Source organism: Pezoporus wallicus, unplaced genomic scaffold (assembly GCF_028554395.1).
Source record: "Pezoporus wallicus isolate ANWC-B61680 ecotype Strahan unplaced genomic scaffold, APGP_CSIRO_Pwel_v1 contig_5787, whole genome shotgun sequence".
In the NCBI taxonomy this organism is placed as follows: Eukaryota; Metazoa; Chordata; class Aves; order Psittaciformes; family Psittacidae; genus Pezoporus; species Pezoporus wallicus.
This window is the reverse complement of record NW_026637253.1, coordinates 1,989,345-2,006,961: the sequence shown is the minus strand read 5'-3', so window position 1 is coordinate 2,006,961 and position 17,617 is coordinate 1,989,345. Positions and strand designations below refer to the sequence as shown.

Here is a 17,617-nt window from a genome sequence, read left to right as displayed (position 1 = left end):
CCAGTGTATATCTGGAGTTTGAAAAAACACAAATATTTCTTTTATGTATATTTATAAAGGAATGAACTATCTTGTACATATTGCCATACTGAGTGGGTTTCCTGATGTTGCTTATCAGCTTTTGGTATGAGGCTTCACTAGGTAACTAGTTTGTCTGCAGAAGACCCTTCTTATCATGTCTTCATGGCTTAGTGGTAGCCTAACCTGTAACATTTAAGCCCTTGTAACCTTTCAGAGCTCTTTTGTGTGGCGTTTCATTTTGGCATGTGTAACAACCCAGTACCCAATCTCTGTCTCTCCAGTGTTCCCTTAAAAAGGTAAAGCTTTTAGTTATGAGGCTGGTCAGTGCCAATGAATTCCCAGGACAAATATGCCTAAAGGTTAAGATAACTCTGTATGTGAAAAAAAGGAAGTGATGATGAAAGAAAAGAAACTCGGGTTAAAATCCAGGCAAGAAGATTCTTTTATATGAGGCTGCTACAGGCTGTCTTAGAGTGGCTTTCTGGATTTTCCCTGAACTACTTTAAGTCATGTGCAGCCTTGGATTGGCTGTTGAGTTCATAAAGGATGACTTAAAACCTTAGTTCTGTGCCTATGTTCCATTATTCTAATAGAAAGTGGTGCCCTCGAATTTGTTTGAAGGTGTTCCCTTTTAGTTTAATCCATTCGATCTTCTGTGCCTGAAGTTAAATAGTGTCTGAATTACTGCTTGGTTTACTCAGATGCATGTCCCTGGGACACATAAATTAGCTGGTCTTACCAGCAAGGTTCTTTTGGTTTCTGGTGATCCTCAGGGATGTTGCGTAAACACTGTGGCTAGAAATAGCTGACACAAAGTCTAAGTAACAGAGAGATTACACTCACCCAGCTCAGTCCCTTCCAAGAGAGGGGAAATGAAGAAGCTGGCCATTTCAGATAATATGTTTTCTAATTGCCTATATTTTCCTACACTTGTTATGCAACGTGGTAGGACTGAAACACAACATATTTGAGAATGACAGTCTTACCCAATGTTTGAGGTTGGTGGTCTAGGTTCTACAAAACAGCACAGAAATCAAGGCATAAGCAGGATTTAAAACTAGACAAGAATAATCTTAAATAGCCCAAAACAGACCAGAAAAACCTGAGCATAATTACAAGGATTAAATACCCATCTTGGATAGAAGTGCTGTATGAAAGGATGTAATAGGGTGCTCACTAACTATACAAAAGCAAGTAGATGGCTTCTTATGAACATATTGTATCATCATGCACCATTTTATTAAACAGACCCTCTGTCACTCAGCTAGGAGTCTGGAGTAGACAAACCTCTTGTTAATCCACTGTGGCTGTGTTACGTTAGGTGACTGAAACTTGCAGCAAATTAGGATTATGAGTCTTTATAAAGTATTTTTTTTGTTTCATACAGTGCATTAAAACTGTGTGTGTGTGGCTTCTTTTAGTTGTATATTTGAGCTATTCTCAGGCCTATCTGGCAGCTAAGTAATTTGCTGTGTCAAGTATTTAGGCTGGGCTCTTTCATAGTCTCTAGTTTCTTACTGCTGGACATGAGGAGTTTTTTCCACTGAAAAGGATGTGATCCAAAATTCATCTTTTAAGTCAGAAATAGTATTTGCCACCATCCTAAAAGAATTGGCAACAAAGGTAAGCTGTTCAAGTTGATGCCAAGATGAAGTTAAAGCTGTTATCTACAGGTAGCTGCTGCTTGAGTGAAAAAGCATCTTGTGTACAGCTATGTAACTGCAGGGGAATAATGGACAGCTCTTCTCAAACTATTCTTATAACCTCTCTGAATGCAGCTTTGCTGGGTGCTTAAAGTGCTTTTAAAATGTGTTCTGCCAAACTTCTAGCATTTCCAACCCTCAGTAACACCACTTGCTTTGTTTTCCTAATGTTTCTGTAGGGTTGGGGTTGACCCAGATCAGGATCCTCCACCTACTAATGACAGCTTTCAAGTCTTACAAGGAGTAAGTAATTGCATAACTTCTCTATTAGGCTGATCTTATTGTATATCTAAGATGATAAAGAACTGCAGAAGCTATGTGCATGGATAGAATCTTTCTCTCCTAGCTGGCAAGTCAGTAATGCATTTTACTTGATACTATTCATGTAATGCCCATCAAAAAACATTCTGTGGTTTTGGGTGTAATGCTACAGTGTTCAGATTTTTGTGTATATGTCTACGTATAAGGCATCCAAAACCTTCCAAAATCTGCTAATACAGTCTATTTGACAATGTGCTTTCCTCTTCCCCAGCCACCCAAGATGCTTGCTTTTAACATGCTACAGCATAAACAGTTCTTTCCAAGACTGACCCAGACATAATCCTCTTGGCTTCTGCCCAATGACTGATACCAGACTTTGGCCCTTGGACTTGCTTAGAATCAAAGATTAAGTTTGCTAATCCAGTATCAGCTCTTGCATACTGTACCACAAGATGGCTGGATCTTACCTGTACTACCTACTGCCTGTATGAGGCAAAAGGAACACTGGAAAATTGTCATTTATATTCAGCAAACTGTTGCTGTGAATCTTTAGTGCAGCTTTCTATGCATCAGTAACAACCCAGAAGCTGGCTCTTTTTTCCCTGCAATATGCTATTGGCAAACAAGACTATCAAGAGAATGTTGTTCATAGCAGAAATTTCAGTTTTCCTTGTCTAGAAACTGAGTGAATTCGCAGGAAGAGTGAAAGGTTTGGGAAAAAAGAGCCAACCCCAAACAACACAACAACCACCCAACATTTCCTCTGTCCAGATGTTTAGTTTACATGCTCCCAGAGTACTGTTTGATAGTAATTGTTCTGCAGCACAACTGGTTGCTTATACAGGAGCCTGCTAGAGGAAGTCGGATGACAGCAAAGATAGATTACTTTGGATGCAGAGGTTGCTTAGGGTGCAAGCATGTGAACTGGACTATGTAAACTTCAGGCTGTATGATGCTGGTGTTCAGGCTGGTCACAGATACATGGATGGAACATTTGCTGTATCTGGGATCAGCTTTCTTATCAGTTGTTTCTCCTGTCTTGCCCTATTTTTTTGTTTGGCCACAGGCTGCACAGATAAGAACTAGTTGCTCAGGAAACATCTCTTTCGTTGCAGAAACTGCATTGGGTATCTCCGTGTTCTTTGTAGAAGCCTGTGACCAGTACACAAAATAGATTCTGAAATAGTGGGTTTGGGTACTAAGAAGGGTGACCTTCGTTTTACATCTATCTGAAAGCAATCAGAAGGCCAGGCCTCAAAACACCTTTTATGGTGAAGACCACAGTTACTACATCAATTCAAGGTTAGGAAGTGGTATTGTGGTAAGATGGCTTTGGCCAGTTCAGGCTGTAGCTTGTCAGTATTTGAGGAATTGCTTTACAGGAAACAGAACATGGGTATTCTGTTCTATTCAGTGTCTGGATGGAAATATCTTGTTACTTTTTCCCCATGTAAACATAAAGCACTTACCCATTTGTTTCCTTTTTTAGCTGTGCTTTGCATTCCTAATGGAGTCCATTAGTCAGTTCCCTTTGGATTCCTCTTTCTTTCACCAAGCCAAGATTAGCAGCATGTTGCAGTTAAAGAAAATATATCATTTGGGATGTGGAGGGAGTGAAACCATACTAAAGTTAAACTCTTGGTGGATTGTGGATTTTTTGCAGATCAGAAGTACCCAGAGCAATCCTGTCTTGTTTTCAATAGCTTGGCAGAGGGCTCATGCAAGGCATTCTCACTTCATCTGTTTTCCTGTGTTTAACTTTGGCTTTTGGCCAAAAAAAAAGGGGGGGGGGGAGCAAACAAACCCACAACAAAAAAAAACAAACAAACAAAGCCCACCCCCCCACCCCCCACCCCCCCCAAAGCCAACATGCAAAAAGCAAAACAGTAACAAAAGTAAAACCAAATGTAGCTGCAGACCAGCTGGTGCAACGACTTGCAGCACATCAAATAAAAGGGGTTATATTTGACATTGTTGGCCCTTCTGAAATTGATCTAGCACTTAGGAAATTTTCATGACCTTCAACACTTGTGGTTTTATATGGATTCCCTGTGAAGCATGTTTCTCAGGTGTGATATCATCATGTTAGAGTTTCAGGTATGGTAAATTCCCTTGCTCTTCCAAGGAAGTAATAGGCTTAAGGAAAGAACATCAAATAGACTTGGATTTAAGGAAGCCAACCAAGCAATGGTTAGGGATCAGTCTGGATTATTCCAGTTCATTTATCTGGGGAGGGAGACAGGGATGAGACATCAGTGAAGCTTATTTGTCAGTCTTGAACTTATTCCTATATTTGTCAGTCTTGGACTTATTCCTATATCCATTACTGCATTAACTGTACAATAAGCTTTTAGACTCGAGGGAACTTGGTGGTGTAGGGCTCGCTAAGATAACTGGAGGGCAATAAAGAGTGCTGTCTGCAGTCCAAGTACAGTATTGAAGTAATTTGGCCTTTTTGGACAATAATGTGAATGATTGGAATGTGTGATTTGGTTGTTATTATTTTTTTTTCCTACACAATTGAATGTATTTTTATCTTATTTATAGGATGGCCCAGATTCTGAAAGAAGGAACAGGACAAAGCAGGAAAGTGCTTGGCTATTCAGGCTATGGTATAGCTTTGACCATAAGTATCCTTTTGAAAACACAGCTTACCTTCAAGGCATGAAATGCTCACTTTTTCCTTTTCCATGTACCCATATGTAGCCTTAAGCACTTGAGATAGTCAAGCTGATGAAAGATCAAGTATTTGACAGGTTCAAGGCACAGAACTGGAGCTTGAACTCACTGACTCAGAAGTTGGACCTTTCCTTTCTCTAATGTATGTATGTATGTATGTATGGTCATACTTGCTGGAGGACAGAAGCCAGTCAGTTCTAGGACCTGACGTTCCATCCTAAACAGTAACACAGCCAATCAACCATTTCTGATTCATTCCATTAATCTGTTTTCGTCTTCACCGATGCTCCTAGCACTAACTAGTTTTCCAGTTCACTGTACATGTCTAAGCCCCAATTCATTGCTCTGAAGGGCCATCTGCTTTTGCAATGGGGAAACTCATTGCTGATACAGGAAGTTCTGAAACTAAAAATCTGCGTATGATCCAGCTTATTCCCTTTAGTATATCTGGAACTTCCTATGGGTGTTAGCAGAGTATCCTTGTGTGTGTATATAGTATTGTAAACCTTTCTGAAACCGGTAAATGCTTTCTGATGCTTCTGAACAATTTTTGTGTAGCTGTCCTGTCTTCCCTGCTTGTGGGTTTTATTACTCTACTTAGCATATTCTTAATCAGTACATCATATAGGTGCCCCTCCTTAACAGCTTACACTCAGTAGAACATAGCAAAGATAATCTTGTGGCTGTGGCAGGTCACTTATACCCAGAACTTCAAAAGAGTTTAAGTTATTGATTCCTAGTAATTTCTGGGGCAGTTAAATATATGTAAATATCTGTGACAGAGCCTTAATCTTGTTGCAGCTTGCATCTGAGAAGTAAGTCTTTTCACTGTGGTCTTTGTCATTGCTTGATAAGAGATTGCTGGCCTGTTGGAGGACAGTAGTTTCCTTCCATGCCTTGTGCACCAAGATTTCCCACTCACGGAAACCCAGGTATAGTGTTGAAAGCATTTGGATCCTAATAGCGGTTGCCAGTTCAGGATAAAATGTGTTTGTGACTGATGCTTTCAGATGCAGTAGTATTGGACCAAAGCCCAGAAGGGAGTGTATGTGCTAGCTTAAATATCCATAAATGTTCGTAATTCCAGGTTAACCCTTTGAGTTGAGTGGTGGTGTCAAAGCGTATTGAGGTCAATTTTTGTTGACCCTGTCAAACAGGAAGTCAAAAAGAAGAGCTCTGTGGTAAAATCACAGAAGGATCTGGCTCTGACTGACTGCTGCTTTTTTGTCTTTTTAAGAAGGAAGCAGAGCTATCCTCTTCCCCTGCCATTACAAAAGGGATGTGCCCAATGAATAAAAGGAGTAGTTGGCAATGCTGACTTCCCTCAGCTGACACTAGCACAGCTGCAGCAAGGGGAGGGGGAAGTACAAGGTGAAAATTACAGCTTAATTAGCTGTTTCATGGAAACTTAAAGGGTGCTGATAGTGCATTTGCTTTTCAGTGGTGACTAGCACTCTTTAGGCAAGGTTTCTGTGAAGTTTGTGCCAAGGAAACTGGCATCCAGAGGCAGAACTGTCTTACTGTACCTTAGAGGTAAAAGCTTGCTCCTACTAGTGAAAAGAGGCATTTGGGTAAGCATCAGCTGGGTGGGCTTAAATTGCATGGAAGGGATGATCTTTAGAATTGCCACCTCTATACCCACAGGTAAAATATTTTTTGCTGATGCATTCCCTTGGTTTGTGGGTAGAAAAGCAGATTGCCTCAAAATTCACTCTCTGCAAGGGAAGTTAACATGAAAAAGATATAAGTAAGTTGCACTTGGCAGTGCACTCCAACACTGGCTATTGCCTGCAGAGCTCTGTCCAGATGGATAACTGGGAACTTCATTCCTGTGGAACACAGAGTTCATTTATTGTCATGGGTTATTCCCAGCATTCACCCACAATTGTTAAACAGGAAGAAAACTGCAACTTTGATGAAGTACCAGATGTCTTCTACTGGTTTGTTTTATTATGACCAAGTTGCTGCATGCCGGTCTGCCGCAAGGCAGTGTGGAGGCTGGTAGGTTAGTGTAAGGGCAAAAAGCTTATTTCTTTCCAGGACTGGGTGTAGCCACACTGTTACTGGAGGAGGAAAGGAGGACACATAACCCTGCAGCAGCATAATCATGCTGCTATATGCTCAAGTAAACATGCTATGCTAGGCTCTGCTAAAAGGAAGGGATATATCTCTGTAAAAAGAGCTGCCTTTTAAACTCCTCCTTTCCCCTAAGCAGCTTCATCTGTGAGAGGATCAGGGAAGCTGTTGTATTCACAAGTGGACTTGATTCTTAGAACTCCAAGCCCAGAGAGAAAGAAATGACCTGCAATATATATTTACATTTAAAATAATCAGAACAACTGAAAAAATAACAAAGAAACCCCACACCAACCCAAACCCCTGTGGTCCTGATTTCAAACAACATTTGGAAGTATTAGCGCTCTCCTCCTGAGCTCTGTTCTTGTGCCAGTGAAGACCAGCAGGGACACCTTTTTTGACTCCAGAGCATTTCCCCAGGCAGATTGTCCATCTGGAGTACTAGTGTGAGCACATGAGGATTTACCTGGAGGCAGACGTGTGAAAAGAGGTGTAAAGACACCTTCCTTTCCCTCCCTGCTGCCCCCTCAATGTAATCTAGGTAGCATTGCTGCTTTTCTTCTACCCTGTGTTATGTGATTCTTTCCATGGAGTTTTCCCTTTTTAGGGCTCTGCGTGGTATGAATATGTGCACCACAGAGATATCTTTGAGCCTTACCAGAGTAAGATCTCTGGTTGCATCTCTGTGGTTTGGTGACCAGCTAGTAGCTCAAGTGGCTGCATTGCTTTGATAGTATTTCTTTATTTCCCTGTGTTGCGCCACACATGTGTGTCACCTTGTTACCTCTAGTTCACCTCAACACCATGCTCCCATCTTCACAGCAGAAATACCTTTGGACCTATTAGCACTAAAGCACTTGTACCTCTGCTTGCTCCTTTTGGCTCCAGAGATCCAAAAAGCTGAACCCTTGCAACTGCTTGAAACTTGTAAGAAGGGAGTTGGGTCGTTTTCCTTGCAGGGAATGTAAGAGTAAGGAAACTGCCTTTGAAAGTATAAAGGAAAATATGAAGGGAAGTATAAAGGAAAGTATAAAGGAAAATGTTTCTTGAGGTCCCCTCATTTGTTTCTTGAGGTCCCTTCATTTATTTGTCTACAAACGCAGATTTTTTTCAATGGGTGTTTTACATGCAATTGTTGAACTGCACATAGATCAAAGGCAGAACCACACTGATGTACAATTGTCTTTTTATTTTCAATAGTGGTTTTCGAGCACTGATGTGTTTTCCTTAACTACTTCAGTTATTTAAAGCCAATTCTCACTCACAGTGGCCCGCCATTAACCACAACTCTACCCAGCTGGTGTGGTCTGGTCGCCCGATGTCTGACGAGTCCCCAGGTTTATGATGTAAGTAGACCAACTCAGTACTTCTGGGTTTTGTTTTTTTTTTTTTTGTTTAACTTCAGGAAAGCATTTTTTAATTACTATTATTTCAGGCAAAAGGTTGGTGAGAAAGACACTCTACAAGAAAGTACTGGTAGATAAGGTTTAAGATACTCTACCTTGAGGCAGCAGCTTCCATTCGTAGAAATAAGAGATGATCTTTATTGTTCAAATACTACCTTAAAAAAAACCCAAAAGACATTAAAGTATATTGGAAAATCACAAGCCTAGTCAATAAACCAGTTCTGTGAATCACTGCAAAATATTCAGTCCCTTCTCAACACTTTTGGATAAGATTCTCTTCCTGTTACTGCTGAGGTTGCATTGAGGTCTCCTTCAGAGAAGACAGGCCATTTACCCGTGCCAGAAAAAAATCTGGTGGAGCTTCCTTTCATTGTTTCCACTGTGAAATTTGAAACTGTGTTTCAGAAACCTTTCATCAGTTACTTATCTCAGTGTAGCAGGCCACTATACTGTCTTTACAGCCATGTCTTGTAATAATTGATGCTTCATTCTCCTATTACTCTTGCAGGATCCTGATACATGCCATTCCTATCCCTGCAGGGCTTCTGAAATGTACAACTCTGTATAAGCTGCCTATAAATAAAACCATTGCACTATGTGCGATCACTCAAATTTACAGGTTCTTTGGAATGGTAACATCTCTGCCATGTTCAAGTAGTCTTGGACCAGTTTTCTATTCATCTTTTCCTAGAGAGTTATGAATTCCAATTCCAGATTTGAAATACTGCCCCTGCTCATCTTTCTGGTGTTATTAGCATCTTGCTTTCAGCTGATAGTAAAATTTCAAAGTGTGAAATACCTGCTGCCTATTTGGAGCTATTGGTAATGCAAGAAATTGGCCTTGTTCCCATCTTTGCAGTGCCACTAAAGATCTTGCAACAGATCTAGGTTGGAATGCATCCATCAGACCAATTAGCCTACTTGTGTGTTGCCCGTGTGTCTATCTCTGATCTTATAAGATTAGTTATCTAGTAACCAGAATAAACATAAACATGCATGCTTTGGCTTCATTTTCTTTAATGTTTGGGCTTCCCCCCCCCCCCCCCATCTTTACTGCTGATTCTAAGCTACCACTGTATGTGTCAACTTATTCTTTAATTGGATTTGTTCTGACACACACAACGCATGCACAGTTGGGATGCTAAATGCATCATTAAAAATGCTTATAAGGCTGCGTGCTTTGTATAAGGTGTATGAATGACGTGGAACTTTGCACTGTCTTCTTGTTCCTATTTCATTGCATTGCTGCTTTAGTCTTAGGGAAGAATATAATTTTGAGATTTTTATTTCTATTTTCTTCTCAAGATTTGCAGACTTTGTAGTTGCTTTATTGCTTTTCGTTACTCTGCATGCCAGGATTTGCTGTAGCACTTGCCTATACCATTTTATTACCAGCTAAAAAGCTGTGGAATCTTTCTGCCTTCCCATTAGGTGCAGGTAAAGCAACTGAGAGTGCCATATCTTTGAGGGGACAAAAGCTGCTTGGCATAGTTGTGCTTTTGTGAAGTGTTTCAAAGAAAATTCAATGGTACATCTGAGAGAATTGAAGACTTCGAATTAAACAAGCAAAAAAGTCTTTAAATACTCAAGAGAACTTAAAATATGTGGAAAATGTGTTTCAAAAAGAAGTAATAAATTCTAGATCTCACTCAGGTGCATGTCTGAGCAGTTACGACATCTGTGCAGAGAAGAATGCATGCACGTATGTGGCTATACAGACCGTATACTTGTGTATTGTTTTCAACATTCGTTCCCTCCCTGGCTTTATTACAACCTTACTTAGAATTCATTTTCACTTCCATGACAGGGAGTACTTCTTTTTAATAAGATGCCAAAGGGTGGGTTATCTTGTTACATAATCCATCTACAACCTATTCCTAAGTAAGAGATCGTGTCCTCTAAGCCTGAATTTGCATGGCATACATGTAAGTTTGAGTCAGCATGCAGTGGGTGAGGTACAGTGGATTTTTTCCAAAGCTGCAGTTACTATTCCTTGCTGATGTTCTCCTACTGCTTTAAGACTGTGTCGCTAGGCTCACTGTCAAATGCTTCCCACCCAAACAGAATCCAAGTTGGAATTTAAAAGCATGAAAAGTTGCTGTAGTTAGTGTTTAAAATTGTAATTGTCAAAAACTCACTCCTATATTTCTCTCCTGGTGCTATCTTCAGTGTATGTCCCTGCCCATGACAGAGGGTGGAACTAGGTGGTGCTCTTTAAAGTCCTTTCCAAACCAAACCACTCTATAGTTCTCTGTCCATATGGCAGGGCTTTCCAATTCATCCCAAAATGATGAAAGTTACTTTTTTTCTGTCCTATTGACATGTCCTTTAAAACTTTAGTAATTCTATTTCATCACCTGTTTATCCCATTTGGAAGAACCATCTGTGTTTTCATCTCCTCTTCCTGATGATTAAGAATTCCTGGGGGTTATTTTGTTTGTTCAGGGGCGTATTTTTTTTGTCCTATGCACTCTCCCACCCATTCTTTAAGTCTATTTCTTGCACCATACAAAGTGTGACAGCTTGGTATGAAAGCAGAGGGAATTCAATTATTTTTCTAAATGTGCAAACCCAGTAAAGGAACTTCATTTGTACTTTGTATAAGTCTTGGAGGAGGTAATTCTCAGAACTGGTAAGAAAACGCTTCACCTGTGCCTCCCCCCTTCCCTTTCTTGGTAGCTCTAGCTTCACAGAAAAAAGTTATTTAGTTTCCTTGATGAATTTAAAGTCAGCTGAGAAATAGAGAAACTCTCAACAGAGAGATTGAAGTTGTGATGTACTTTGCATGCCTGCTACATGACACTTTTGTTTTGGAAGCAGAAGATAAGTAACTTCTGATGCAAGTTTTGTCATCCACGTCGCCTATGTTGTATTCAGCACCAGCAGTGTCCGTGATGATTACCAGCACTTTGTGTGTGCTGGTGTACTTGGCAATGCAAAAAGAAGCGCATGCACTGGGAGGCAATAAAGACCGGCTTTGTAAGCAGTAACTCTAAGCTTTAGCTGTTTGAATGTCTCCAGCATGCTTTCTTAAGAGCATGGGCAGATTTCACCACAAATGGGACAGAGTTCTCTGAGGGCCCTCAGGGTTATGGTCAGCACATCAAAGCAAAATTCAATTTTTTGTATGATTTTGGATTTAGCTACCCAGCCGTTCTAGTTTGTTAGTTTTAAGTAGTGAAATTCAGACCTATGTTTTTTGAGTGAATTGAAGCTGTTCCTATAGAACTGTAGGGACTGCAGAGGCCAGTTTAGGGTTATTCTTGGAAGAATTTCAAGTCTCTAGGGATCTACTTGGATACATTTCCTGCTTTTCTTGAATTGTTCATGCTGCATGAAGCACAGTAGGTTTATTCACCCATCCTCTTTGCTTGCAAACATAGCAAATCTGTATGCTACATGGGATTGTTCATGGATGTTCTCTGGGGAAACACATGAAAGAAATTGCCTGCTACCTGCAGTGCTTTTCAGAAATTAAATAATAAGTGGAATCTGGCTCATAGAAGGCAAGTTTGTTCAGTACACTGAAAGAAAGTTCAGTGTTTTCTCTGGAACTGATCATGTTTACATACATGCAAGCACAGCCTGGGACAAACCAGCAAAGACTGAGTTAGGACTTACCGTGTAGTATAAAGCCTGTGGCCCACTCAGTACTTGACTTTTCAGCCTTTTGGAGAAGCTCAAGTGTAGTGTCTGTTCTTACCAGTTGCTTATCTGACAGGTAGCTGTAAGGATTCCCTGTTAAATAGTATTGAGGAGACAGAAGATGCTTTGGGACCTTGCTGCAGACGCTGCACATGTGGCCCTGGTATTGCAAAACCTCCCGGTGTGCCATTAGCCCTGCCTTCTCCTCCTTGGTGCTTCTTCAAGGGCAAACACCATGAAAGGCAACTTGTGATAGAGCTGATGAGTTTCTTTGACTTCTTAAAACATAGCCAGTCAGCTGTCACAAACCATTCTAACTAATCTTTCTGCTTTTCATCTTTGTCTCTTCTTCAAAAACAGGATGTATAGGGACACCAGATTTTCTTAAATAGTTGATTTTGTGTACCTTTTCTAATCATCCCGGTCTTGTCCCTCAGGCTTACACTTTTTTTTTTCAGAGGAAACCTTGTAAAGGTTAATTCTGCCAACTAGAGTTGAACTCTTTAATTTCTGCCTGCCTTTCTTAAAACAGTGACAGTAGTCCACTGTTTTCTTTGCAGTCAAAGAAACCAAGTGTCCAGAACTGTTTGCTCTTTGAGAACTGTATTCTCTATCACAGTAACCCTGTCTCTAATAGGTGAGACAAATTTGGATGCCACAAAGGTTGTGAGGAGTTAGCATTCATTTTAAGTAGGGCTTGTCTTGCACCTGACACTGAAGTGCGCTATTTCTGTCACTGGTTTTGATAATCTCTTGACACCTCTTCCAGTCCTCATTAGTTAAACAGTCTGCATCATCCAGAGGATTCTGCTGCCTTATTTTGGCCAATTATCATTCTGAAATAATGACAGGAAGCTTTCCTAGGTAGCTTTATTGAACCATATTTTTCATTGTGGACGGGTTAATCAGCATTTTCAATCTCAAGTGCCTCCTGTTCTGCAGTGCAGGTAGGGCTTTCTGGTCAGGCTGATCACAGGCTTCCTACCTCGTGTAGCCCGTGTCCTCCTTCCTTTGCCAAAGTGGAAGTGGATGATGTACTTTGAGAACAAAACCTGATCAGTGTCCAGCCTACCAAGGAGAACAGCAATTCACACTTATTTCATTCTTGCTAAGCAGTATGGAGCTGTTTGCATGAGGAAATAATTGTTTTCAGATGCAGGAAAGCAAATTGATAGCTGATAGAATTTTCTTCAAATATGAGGAAGCCCCATTTTTCTCACTAATTCTGCTGGTTTACCTTTCACCACTACCATGTTAAACAAGAGTGAAACATAGTACAGGTGCTTGCTGTTGTAGAGAAATTACTACTCCAGCAATTTCTAGTCTCTGATCATGTATTTCATCCTGTCTCTGCCAAAATAGATTCACAGGGTTTTGTGAGCCACTTTCTTAACTGATTTTGAAAAGAAAACATGAGAACTAGTTACAAAACTAAGAAGCAATCACTTTCTTATATCAGTGTTTCTACTTGTATAGCTCAGGTGTGTTCCTAAGGACTAGGTCAAATAATTCTCTATTTAGTACCAGGTAAGATGAAGGCGATAGTTTTATAAGAGTCGATCTATAACAAAAATTTGTCCAGGAAAACTTGAATATAAAGAATTTGGGCTTAATGAGTTCTTACTAGTTTACACAAGTCTTTTGCTAATTAGCCAAATTCATTAGTAACAGATGCAACTCTGAATCTGGAGTGACTTAATTATGTGTAGTCTCCAGTCTTTTTCCTGTACTGCCTTCTAAATTGTCCGGCAAAAAACAGAGTATATTGCTCATCTTTCCTGTACTTCTGGTAAACTTCCAGTGCTATTAAATCCCCAGTTACCTGTTTTATAATCTAGTTCTTGGATTCAGCTCCCCCTCATTGCTCCACAACAGCAGTAGTTATATAGGGAGCAGTAAGCTGATTTACAAACGCCAGGATCAAAGCTATTTTTAACATTTCTCAAAGTGGATCTGCACAGCTTACTGCCGCTTCTGTGTTAACACATAGGTGAGCTCTTCTGTTCAGTTACCTTCTTGACAAATACTAGATTTGTGCTGTGCAAAGGTTTTTCTTTATTTTTTTTCTTTTTCCCCCAGAATCAAGAACAGCTTAGAGAAGAGGATTCTGATTTTATTCTGAATGATGGTGACCTTACTGTGACATATGGTGATACAACAATAACTGCAAACGGTTCTTCTGGCCCCCATACAGCTACCACTAGCCTTGATGACAGGAGAACAAAAAGCAGTTCAGAGGAAGCACTGGAACGTGATGTGGGAGCAGCAGATCATGAAGTTACAAGCAGGGGTACCCGGCTAGTATTTCCTCTGGAAGACAATGCATGATTACTGACTCAGTAAAAATAACTCTTGCTCTGTGGATGGATCAAGGAAGACTGCAGGCCACTGTGTTACTTGAGGTGGGGATGTTTAAACATGTCAACACACGTAAGTGGTTTTACTAGGGTCTGAAGATGTCACCTATTTTTTACTCAAGATGCTGACGGTGGGATTTTCTAAATGTCTGAAAAAGGACGAATGAGAAAACTGGTCATTCTCTTTTCAACCACATATTGAATCCATGTATAATTAGCATGCTGCAATTGTCTTGTTCAGCTGCAGCAGCTCTCTCTGAAGAGAGGTACATGAAGACATTGTCACAGAACTGAGCTTGTCTTGGCTTAGCTTGAGAATGTGGAAGAAGAAATATAAACCTGGTAATTATGCAGTGAAAAAAGATGTGTGTGTATCTGAGTGTGGAGAGATCCACTGTTAACTTCTCTCACTGAGGAAACTATGGAGTAAGACAGGACAGTATACATTAGGACTACAAGTGCATGAATGCCAGACTGTGTGGGGAATCTGTTACTGCAAGCTGTACTTAATGCATTTCAGGGAAAAGAAGATTTATTAACTGGCCAGGTGTTTAAATAGGAAGGCAACGAGAGCTACTTGTCCCTTTAGCTTTAGGCGACTTGACTATTACTATTAGCCGAACTTCTAGTGCCTCAAAAAAAAAACATCCAGCTTCCTGTGGTCTAAGATGTACCTGAACTGGCACAAGCCTGGAGCCAGGCTTTCTTGAGTAGAAGTAATGAGGTAATACCTTCTCTCCCTTAAAGCTCTTAAAATCAGGTGAAAATAGTTGGAAACATATCCTGGGCTGGGGAAAACAGCAAATGAAGGGGCGGGGGGGGAATGAGAGAGAAAGACAGTATTGAACTTGCATGGAACCATGAGGTTTCATTGCTCAGAAGAATCCATGGACTCTGCTTACAGTTCTTGTGTGTGATAAACAGCAAACACCTAATTAAATGGACAAGCAAATACCACTGGCTTTACCATTTGTGACTGTCCTAAAAGAAAGATGTTTACTCTTGTTCTCTTTCGCAGAGTAGATGTAAAACTTCTGTGGGGCATTGCACAACAACATATAAGCTATGAAAGTGATGAACTGTACTATCTTAAATGTGAAAAGGGAAAAATCTTTGCCTAGTATTTAGCCCACTTACATGTAGGCTAGCTTTAACTTATGGCTAAATGCTTTTTAATTTCCAAATGAGGAGATATCATTGTCTTTGCCAGTAGCTGAAAATTCATGCTTTGAAGAGCAGTTCAGCTGTTTAAAGCATGCTAAAATGTGATTTCATTCTCGTGTGTCAAAAGGTTTATTTTTTTAAAGAGTTCTGTTGCCCACTAACGTGATGTAGTATCAGTTTATCTAAAAAGTGTGGTTTTCTTGCTGGCATTTCAGTTGTTCCTCCCAAAACTGTGTGTGAATAAGTACCCGCTGTTTTTACTTAACTATTAAACTTAATGGGCTAACTTCGGTACGAGAACTTACTGCTGCAGAGAAACTTTGCAGTCATCTTTTCTAGTCTGCTTTCTTTCAGCTGTGTTCTCTGAGTGACCTACCTCCTTGTCTGTCCTTCCAAGGTAAATTTGTAAAGGGCATTGATCTGTAGTGACTGTCTGATATGATTAAGAGAGACAAGGAAACCAGAAGTCTTCGTGGAAAAACTGGAAGACCAATGCAGTCATCTATGTTCTTAAATGATGAAGAGTAACAAACCCTGATTGAAGACCTCCAATCAGAACAACTCCTTTTCTGTTCTCCTCTGCTTTCAAGGAAGACAAAGCAGATAGCAATGATCCATGCTATTTGTACTGTTTACATGGCTTGTTTTCTCTTTTTTTGTTTTAAGTGCTCTGGCAGTAGAAAAGGTAGTTTCCTACTAAATTACAGAAACCATTACATTTATTTTGGACAACACTTTGGGACCCATGCTGTCAGTACTGAGTGGAAACTTGAGATTTCTACAACAATTAGTGTTATTAGCGGTCATATGAACCAAATTTTGGGTTGAGATAATGAAACGTACTCAAAATAAATGGGTTTAATACAGTGAGGCAAATCTTTACATGCAGCTTGAAGCTGAAGCTTTCCAAAACACTTCAGCTGGAAAGAGAATCTTATGCAGAGAGAGATCTGTTCTTTAGAGGAAAGATCAGGTACTGTTTCTGGAAGTACAAGCTATGTTTCTTAGCTTGCTCAGGAAGATGGAATCTCTTGAAAGTATTAATAAACCATCCCATTGCAGGTGCTTCTTTGTCTGTGTTTTTAATTCTCACAGGAAAAATATAGAATTGAATGAAGTTCACCAGTAAGCCCAAAATGTGGTTGTGAAAGAGCAGCCAAAATACAGATGATTGGTGAGAGGTGAGGAATATCATAGTCTAACTTCACATTCAAAAACTACTTAAAATGCTTATCTAATACAGTAAGGAGAGGCCCATATCAATAAGCTTCATTTTTGTTCCTATATTGGAAGAATTAATTTTATTCCTTGATTTTTACCTATTTTCATCTTAAGTCTTTCCAAAATTGTATTTCACTGCTGACAAAAGGTAAGCTAAAACATGTAGCCTCTTCTTACACCAGTCCCTGTACCAAATTCACAAGGGACTCCTTTACTGAAAAGTGGGGGGGGGGAGGGGGGGGAAGAAAACCAACAAAAAAAAGCCCTCCTTGTCCTGAAATACTGTGTATTTCACCAACTCTCCAACAGATCCCTTTTTCTCGTGTGTATCCTTTTGAAAGAATAGTTTAATACTTTCAATTCCTTTTCCAGAGGGACCTCGACACGCTTGTGAGCTGGGCTGATGCCAGCCTTATGAAGTTTAACCATGCCAAGTGCAAGGTCCTGCACCTGGATCAGAGCAATCCCAGGCACAGCTACAGGTTGGGCAGGGAAGGGATTCAAAGCAGCCCTGCAGAGAAGGACTTTGGGGTGTTGGTTGATGAGAAAATGAACATGAGCTGGCTTCAGTGTGTGCTTGCAGCCCAGAAAGCCAACCGTATCCTGGGCTGCATCAAAAGGAGCATAACCAGTGGGTCCAAGGAGGTGATCCTGCCCCTCTACTCTGCTCTTGTGAGACCTCACGTGGAGCATTGTGTGCAGTTCTGGAGTCCTCAACATAAAAAGGACATGGAGCTGTTGGAGCAAGTCCAGAGAAGGGCCACGAGGATGATCAGGGGACTGGAGCACCTCCCGTATGAAGACAGGCTGAGAAAGTTGGGGCTGTTCAGCCTGGAGAAGAGAAGGCTGCATGGAGACCTCATAGCAGCCTTCCAGTATCTGAAGGGGGCCTACAAGGATGCTGGGGAGGGACTATTCATCAGGGACTGTAGTGATAGGGTAAGGGGTAATGGGTTAAAACTTAAACAGATGAAGTTTAGATTGGATATAAAGAAGAAGTTCTTTAAGGGTGGTGAGGCACTGGAATGAGTTGCCCAGGGAAGTTGTGAATGCTCCATCCCTGGTGGTGTTCAAGGCCAGGTTG

The 17,617-nt window shown here is 40.6% G+C and overlaps 1 protein-coding gene and 1 non-coding gene across 2 annotated transcripts in view; both read left to right on the top strand.

Annotated features, from left to right (window-relative positions):
• Positions 1–16,373, top strand: part of SLC9A7 (solute carrier family 9 member A7) — a 74,176-nt gene extending 57,803 nt beyond the window's left edge. Inside the window, exons 14-17 of the mRNA XM_057404494.1 lie at positions 1,904–1,967; positions 4,533–4,615; positions 7,981–8,086; positions 13,871–16,373. Coding sequence (XP_057260477.1) covers positions 1,904–1,967; positions 4,533–4,615; positions 7,981–8,086; positions 13,871–14,119 — 502 coding nt within the window. The 3' untranslated portion in view covers positions 14,120–16,373. The remainder of the gene's footprint in view (positions 1–1,903; positions 1,968–4,532; positions 4,616–7,980; positions 8,087–13,870) is intronic.
• Positions 11,801–11,988, top strand: LOC130596661 (U2 spliceosomal RNA). The gene has a single exon (XR_008971578.1). It is a non-coding gene; the product is annotated as a U2 spliceosomal RNA (small nuclear RNA).
• Positions 16,374–17,617: the final 1,244 nt, after the last annotated feature.